The following is an 8,436-nucleotide window of genomic DNA, read 5'->3' as shown; positions in this document are numbered from 1 at the left end:
TACAGTGTTAAACATGAGTCTTGTTACAAAAATGCTAATAGAACATTAGAGCCGTAATAAGTCACGCTACTTTTACTTTCGATACTTAAGTACATTTGAAGGTAAATACATTTTTTTGAGTATTGTTTTACCTTTGTACTATTACTCAGTACATGGTTAGTGTACTTTGTCCACCACTGCTCACAATAATTATGTAAACACACACTGGCAATAAACACACCATAGGGAATGGGTGGCCAACCTATCAGACATAAAGAGCCAGACAAACAAACACATTACTACAAGAAGCCACAAATATTTTATTTACACAAATAGCGCACATAACTGCGATACTACAGCAATTTTTACATACGATCCATGGAATTTTTATTCCTGTCTTTGCAATTTGATTTATTTTTTTTTGATTTTGGGGTTTGCTGTGGTTTTAAGGCTGTGCAGTTTCAGGTCTACGCTGAAGAGATTGTGTGTGAAATCTGTGGGGAGATTTGGGCTTGGAAAAACATGGTTTTCTTACCATAATATCCACTTTTTTCTTTTTGGATGCCATCCTGACTGAGCATACACACAAACACAAATGCACACAAACGTATAGGTTTGCCACCAGTTCCATATAACAACCATGGAATCATTCCTCATTTTAAAATAAAGTGCACAGTTCCTTAGTCAATACGAGAAGTGATTTTCATGGCGTCTCACACTGCCTTGGCACAGTTAGCGAGAATCTGCAAAGCCAATGCTGTTAGCAATGTGGGTTTGGGAGGCAGGACTCCCAGTAGAGAATGAGATCTTAACCGTTTGTGTACCGAACACACTGAATAGACAGCTTTATGTTTTATTATGTGTCTGATAATAAACTTAAGGTTGGCTACTCCTGAACTAGAGGCACATTTCTCGCACACAAAGACACTCTCACTGATGGATGGACGTATAGACACACACACACAAACACTTATGGCTTGAAACTCATGTATTAATAAAACACTGGCTTGTGCATCGACAGGATTGATGTGGGCAAGGCTTATTGCTGTGGGAGACATATTGAGATGCTTTATTTTTCACACTACTGGAATAACGTGGCCATATACATCTCTGACCACCTCCAAATGTGGTTTGAACAATCACATAGCTATGTGTCCTCGAGACCCATTGTACTCCGTACACACCTGTACTTTGGGCTAACCACTTACGATCAGATCCCCAGGACACTAGGTAATGCAATGTGTGAACAGCAGTTTTACTCCTTCTGTTCTGGTTGAATGCAGTTATGTTTATGGAATTTACTCACTCTAGTAAAACTCTTCAGTCTGAAAAATTATAAGGTTTCTCTCCTGTGTGAATGCGCTTGTGTACTTTGAGACTGCTGTGTTCAGTAAACATACTTCCACACTCTGAACACTGATACGGCTTCACTCCTGTGTGACTGCGCAGGTGTCTTTGAACGGCACTCAGTTTACTAAAACTCTTACCACACTCTGAACATGAATACGGTTTCTCTCCTGTGTGAATGCGCTGGTGTGTTTTGAGACTACTGCGTTCAGTAAACATACTTCCACACTCCGAACACCAGAATGGTTTTTCTCCTGTGTGACTGCGTTGGTGTTTTTTGAGATTACTGTGTTGAGTAAAACTCTTTGCACACTGTAAACAGTAATACGGTTTCTCTCCTGTGTGAATGCGCTGGTGGGTTTGGAGAGTACTCAGTGTTCCAAAATTCATCCCACACTCTGAACAATAATACAGTTTCTCTCCTGTGTGTGTGCGCTGGTGTGTTTTGAGAGAATGCTGATGACTAAACCTCTTCCCACAGTCTGAACAGGAATACAGTTTCTCTCCTGTGTGAATGCGCTGGTGTACTCTGAGAGAATCAAGTCTCGTAAAATTCATCCCACAATGTGAACAGGAATGTGGTTTCTCTCCTGTGTGAATGCGCTGGTGTATTCGGAGATGACCCTGTTGATTAAACCTCTTCCCACACTCTGAGCACTGATACGGTTTCTCTCCTGTGTGAATGCGCTGGTGTTTTTGGAGATGACATTGTAAAGTAAAATTCTTCCCACACTCTGAACAGGAGTAAGATTTATGTTTGCCTGGACTTTTCCTTGCTCGTGTGCCAGATGTGTTGCTATGGTGTACAGCCGAGGATGATTCCTGAGAACTGGAGATTCCACACACTGTATCATCACATTTAACCTCTACTGACTTCAACATTGTGGCATATTCCTCTTGATGATGTTTCTTCATGTATTTGTGGTTGTATGTTAAAACTGTCATTGACACCATCAGCAGGAGAATAATTGCAAAGAGATGTTCTTCTTTTCTGGAAAAGACAAAGATCAGGCTGATCAAAGTCAGGCAAGTCATGTGTGTTCATTTTTTAAATTTGACTATGGTATGTGGTATGGAGTCTGAACACCAAGAATCTCCCCAGAGTTTGTGATATCAAGTTCATAAAAGAAATAATCTAGTAAGAGGCAGTTTTTATTGGTAAGTGAAACCAACAAGTGTAACTTTATAAACAATCTGCTACAGTATTGTACCTTAAAGTTGTTATAAAAGCTGTCTGACATTGATAATGTAATAATGTATAATTATTTGTCATTGTTCAACGTACAACGTAATGTGTCTTCCACATTTAACCCATCTGTAGTAGTGAACACATACACACTAGTGCATTAGGGGCTGTGAACACATACCCATACAAAAAGAAAAGGGAGGGAATATAGCCCCTATACAAAAACAAACTAAAACCAACAAAATCAATTAATAAAATAACTGCATGAAATGAAATTATAATACATCATTTATTCATGAGCTGTTCTGTGTTAAATATCTGATTACATTTCTGCGTTATGTTTCTGATGATGAGAGTCATTGCTTCAGGTGTTGGAGAAGATTAGAAACAAGCATTAATAGCATTTAGAATAAGTATACACATTAAGCCCACCAATATTTGTTTTCAGGTATATGTTGTCCTGAGTTAAAATAGATTTCTGTAAGGAAAATGCAAGACTGTTTATGTATGCGTTGGTTTATTTACATTTAAAATATAAGGTAGGACTGGCTCCCCCTCCAGGGTGCGTTTCTGCCTTTCACCCAGTGATTCCGGGTAGCCTCCAGACTAGTGTTGTCACGATAACAAAATTGTTTTTTGATGCAATACTTGCCTAAATATCTTGATACCGATACTGAAATGATACCATGGCAAAAACCTAAAACATCAGGAAAAGTAGTGTACTTTCTCTACAAGCTGAAGGCGATCTGCAAGATCGCTGGTATCTGCTTGTTCAATGTGACAACACGTGACGTTTCCCTATATCTGGGTCCAATCGTGCCTTCGGTTGTAAGACGTGTTTACTGTTTGAATAAAGCTGAATGCCTCTATCAATGATGTAATCTCAGTTCAGGAGTTCTGAAAAAATAGGAATAAACTGAACATAAAAGGAGCTCAGTCCCTCCCACTCACAGTCAGTCCCGGTGTTCTACCGGTGATTCTCTTCTATATAAATTAGTGAAGGCTTGTACAGAAAGTCGCTGATGCTAATCAGGTATTTTTGTTTTTAAAATAACTCTTTGGAAGAGCTGGAAAGTTATTAAAATTATTGGCAAAATCACTGAGAGGAAGAGGAGGCAAAGCACTGTGGGCGCACACTGACCCCCGTGGAACTTGTTGAAAATACTGCTCTTATTTTAAAACACTTCATCTTTAAAGTACTGGTACTAATTATATAGGATATTGTACAGACAAAATATTGAGATTATTTTCTAGTATCTGTATACTGTGCAACACTAATCCGGATTGACATGACCCTGTACTGGAAAAGTGGTTACAGACAATGAATGAATGAACGAACAAATGAACGAATAAGTTTATTCTGTGACATAAGTATTTGAAAAGTGGAAGGAACAATGCACCCTCTCCCATTAATAATGCAGAGAGCAGGTATTGTAATGATCTTCTTTATATTTACACTGTAAATACTGGGCTAGACTGGACAATCAACCATTTGGTGCTGACCTAAGACTATAAAGTTACAAGACAGCACATTTTAGAAAGTAATTTTAAATATACTTCATTTTATGTGGAAATATCTACAAAAAATACCACAACTTAGTGTATGGTCAGATGGTGTTTTTCAATAATGCAGAGGATCCTTCACCCGGTGAATTCAGTTTTTAGAACATTAATATTGGTCAAATGAAACTTTACGCAGCAATTTTTTAGAATTTAAATCCAATTAATCCAAATTTCTGCAGTATGCCATAAGCAATGTCTAAGAAGTAGGAACATTTTGTAAGATACAATAAAAAAAATCTATTTATTTATTTTAGGTACAAAGTATATTTATTACTGTGAGAATTTGGAGAAATAGCAATGCCAGATAGTGTCTTGAAATTCCCACAGTGAAAACAAATTATAGTATAAACACAGCCGTCCTCAGGCAGATTTTTAATATAACCATGTTGTAGTAAACTCATCCAGTCAGAATACTCTCCCGCTCTTCTCCTGTAAACACTGGACTCTGTGGAGCTGGTAAACACCTCATTCTGACTGTACACGGCCCAAGCTCCCATATTTCCCCCATTTTACAAACTCCTCTTCAAAAAGAGAACGTTTCCCCCGTTCCCGTGAGAGAGAGAGACCCAAACCCAGTGTAAACAGTGTGGAAAAGTCTTACACAGCTCTTTTCCTTTCCCCAGTAAAAACACGTCCTGATTTCAGCTCCAACTCACGGCTGTCCTTCTGCTGCGTTCTCCTCACTCACAGTTCACTCCCATAACACCCGCCTCCTGCGCTACCATTGGCTGGAACGTCATCGAAGCAGCTCTGTCATTGGCTTTTAACCGTTGTTAGGGGGTTACTATGGGCGTGTCCACAGGATGGCGGGCGGCAGCAGGTTAGATTGCGCTGCTGCTCGCACGAATTTTAAAGGAACAGGTTCCATTTTAAATGTCTTCCAGATGTCTGTGTGATATTGTCACACTGGCTGTTCCTCAGTGCTATTTAAGTTTATTTAGACTTAATATATACCAGAAAACATTTACACGCTCACACCTGTGGACAATTTATCTTTCTCTCTCACACACACACACAGTTACCCATATATACAACTCGGTCTCACACCTATTCGTGATATAGTCACATATATAGGAGACTGCAATTCATGACATAGTCACATATTTTCGACATTTTCTGCAACAATATCACAATTATAAGTGAATGGGTAATTACCATACAAACTGTCATATCCATGCCCCATGTTATGCGATAGTAAACTAACTCATTCCTCATTGGGAAAACTCTTACTCATTAAGGCGTCATTACCATCCGCTAATACTATCGACTTATTTTTAAGGAAATATAACCTTACTAATTTATTTGCTAAAATATCGAAGCAAAAAATCCTTTTCAGTATTAACCTTTTGAAAATTATTCAAAATAATGTTAAGTGAAAAAAAATGTTCTAGTTAGCGTTAAAGCTAAAGTAGGACACCAATAATAAGCATTGCTTAAGGTAAATATTATAATAAAATACTTTATGCCATTGTTGGAATAACAACCTATGTTATAATTCTCATTATGCCTTTTTCTATGTTATGAGTAATGACACCTGTAATGAGTAAGAGTGTTACTGTCGCACAGTGTTTGTATGTAATTACCATACACTTATGATCGTGGTATTGTCACATAAAAGGCTGAAAATTGCGGTCTCCTATATATGTGACTATATCACGAGTAAGTGTGAGACCGGGTTGATATTTAACAATTACTGTTAAATATATCATCACATTGGTTTTGAAGCCAGATCCTATTTAGAATTTCCTTTTTGTATTATCTTCATTTGGTCCTGAGAATAGAAGACGAGGCAGAGATGAGAGTTCATGTCTTAAAGGGAACATCTATGATTGTGGCTAAGCAAAACGTGGCTAATCAACCAAAAGTGGATAACGGTTCACATAACCTGGCTGGTTTCTAACTCACTAAAGTTTATATAACTTCATCAGATCAATTAAAACGAAAACTGACACTTATTAAAATGCCTCAATCAGCAGCACAGCTTCATCAGAAACTTTTTTTAATGCATTTATGCTTCTTTAAATTCAGACATGTAAAATGTACTCCTACAATCTGTGCAGTTTTACTGTCTCTGTTCAGGTAGAATGCAGTAGTGTTTGCGGAAATTACTCAGTGCAGAAAAACTTTTCCCACACTCCGAACAGGAAAATGGTTTCTTCCCTGTGTGAATGCGCTGGTGTCTTTGGAGATTACTGTGTTGAGTAAAACTCTTCCCACACTGTAAACATGAATAGGGTTTCTCTCCTGTGTGAATGCGCTGGTGTGTTTGTAGAGTATTCAGTCTTGCAAAATTCATCCCACACTCAGAACAGTAATACGGTTTCTCTCCTGTGTGAATGCGCTGGTGTGTTTGGAGCGCATACTCAGTATTAAAACTCTTCCCACAGTCTGGACAGTAATATGTTTTCTCACCTGTGTGAATGCGCCAGTGTCTTTGGAGAATACTTTTAAAAGTAAAACTCTTCCCACACTCTGAACAGGAATACGGTTTCTCTCCTGTATGAATGCGCTGGTGATCTTTGAGTGAACTAATTCTTGTAAAATTCATCCCACACTCTGAACAGGAATATGGTTTCTCTCCTGTGTGAATTTGCTTGTGATTTTGGAGATTACACTGTCGATTAAACTGCTTCCCACACTGTGAACACTGAAACGGTTTCTCTCCTGTGTGAATGCGCTGGTGTTTTTGGAGATTATTCTGTTGAGTAAAACTCTTCCCACACTCTGAACAGGAGTATGTTTTCCATTTGCTTGTAATTTTCTGTGTTTCTCTGGCAGATGTGTTAGTGTTTGGTGTATCCGAAGATAATTCATGAGAAGTGGAGTTTCCACACATGGTATCCTCACATTTAATATCTTCTGATTTCAGCATTGTGATATATTCCTCTTGGTGAAGTTCTTCATGAATTTGTGAAAGATTAACTGTTTAGGACATCGGCTTCAATAGACGATATGCAATGGGATGGTCATATTTTCTGGAAGAGATAAAGAACACGGATATGAGTGTTATGTGAATCTGCATTTGGTGAGTCCTAATATTTTTATATGACTGTGGCATGTGTAAGAACATGTTTATTATGTGCCATGTGTTTTGTGCACACCTGAGAGTGGGTCTGAACACTGAGACTCTCGCTAGCATTTGGGATCTTAAGCTAATAATTAAAAAATAATAATAATCTTAGTAAGAGGCCTTTAAACTTTGAGTCTTTCTTGGTGAGTAAAACGAGAGATAAGAGTCTTTAATTTCATTATACTTTAGTATAACAAATTTTGTTGATACTGTTCACAAGCAAAAACTGGGAGTATATCTCTTGGATATTTAGATATATCTCATAATCCAGTGTTTTCCAAACTACTCTGACTTTATCTGAATTATTCCAATTTTAATTAGTTTTTTTCCAACTTCAATCTAGAAACGATCTGACTTTTTTCTCCCAAACGTAGTGTCACTGAAACTCTTTTATAAATCCCAAATCCCATCTGAACAAAACAAAACAAACATGTAAACATAACCATAGTTGTGTTGACATGATACATTTCTCACTTGAAGTCTCACTTAATTTAATCTACAGCTTTGTTTGAACAAAGCTAATATCCCTATCCAGATCTGCGAGGGAACACAGAACATATATGAAGAAACACAACATCCATAATCTTTCTTTCCCCTGTCCCTTTAGGATCCCTGTATGGAACTCCTATCTAGAATGCTTGTAAAAACATACTGCAATTACAACATCGTTTTCCTAAACGTTTGGACGTTTTGTAAAATACAATTTATAAATTGAGTCTCTCGGTTTTAGCTGTCAGAGTTCTGGATTAGCAAATTTAAATTCTCAAAAGTGTACACTGCCCAAGCTCCCACATTTCCCCCATTTTACAAACTCCTCTTCAAAAGAGAACATGTCTCCCCCTGTTCCTGTGAGAGAGAGAGTCCCAAACCCAGTGTAAACAGCGTAGAAAAGTCTTACACAGCTCTTTCCCTTCAGTAAAAACACGTCCTTATTTCAGCTCCAAAACACCGCTCTCCTTCTGATGCTTTCTCCTCACACAGTGCACTCCCATAACACCCGCCTCCTGCGCTACCATTGGCTGGGGCTTCATCGAAGCAGCTCTCTGATTGGCTAATAGCCGTTGTCAGGGGGTTACTATAGGGCATGTCCACAGGAGAGCGGGCGGCAGCAGGTTAGAAAGCACTGCTACTCAAAATGAAATTTATTTTAAAGGAACAGGCTCCATTTTAAACATCTTCCTGTTGGCTGTGTGATATTGTCACAGTGGTTGTTCCCCAGCAGAGGCGATTGCTCTAAGACTGCAAGGGAAGCTCAGCTTCCCCTAAAATGTCAAAAAAATAAGTGATCAGA

At 38.3% G+C, this 8,436-nt stretch overlaps 1 protein-coding gene across 2 annotated transcripts; it reads right to left on the bottom strand.

The window, feature by feature from the left end:
* Positions 1 to 320: 320 nt before the first annotated feature.
* Positions 321 to 8,183, bottom strand: LOC136691092 (zinc finger protein 665-like). 2 transcript variants are annotated; one of them, XM_066663405.1, is made up of 3 exons: positions 8,044 to 8,183; positions 6,142 to 7,050; positions 321 to 2,092 (listed from the first exon to the last, which is right to left on the bottom strand). In XM_066663405.1, the coding sequence occupies exons 2-3, from the start codon at positions 6,945 to 6,947 to the stop codon at positions 1,300 to 1,302; spliced, it is 1,599 nt and encodes a 532-aa protein (XP_066519502.1). In that variant the 5' UTR covers positions 6,948 to 7,050; positions 8,044 to 8,183; the 3' UTR covers positions 321 to 1,299. The 2 variants fall into 2 exon arrangements, with proteins under 2 accessions (XP_066519502.1, XP_066519501.1); XM_066663404.1 differs by lacking the exons at positions 6,142 to 7,050; positions 8,044 to 8,183 and adding an exon at positions 4,677 to 4,758 and having other exon boundaries at positions 321 to 2,317.
* Between the last annotated feature and the right edge of the window lie 253 nt (positions 8,184 to 8,436).

Source organism: Hoplias malabaricus, chromosome 3 (assembly GCF_029633855.1).
Source record: "Hoplias malabaricus isolate fHopMal1 chromosome 3, fHopMal1.hap1, whole genome shotgun sequence".
Classification (NCBI taxonomy): domain Eukaryota; kingdom Metazoa; phylum Chordata; class Actinopteri; order Characiformes; family Erythrinidae; genus Hoplias; species Hoplias malabaricus.
This window is presented reverse-complemented; position numbering and strand designations above follow the sequence as displayed.

Excerpts from the sequence above, each read along its gene's own strand:
- LOC136691092 (XM_066663405.1), bottom strand. The coding sequence starts at position 6,947 with ATGCTGAAATCAGAAGATATTAAATGTGAGGATACCATGTGTGGAAAC. Across the intron at positions 2,093-6,141 it reads ATTCTACCTGAACAGAGACA|TCCAGGCAAACATAAATCTT; the intron begins GTAAAACTGCAC and ends AGCAAGGAAAAG.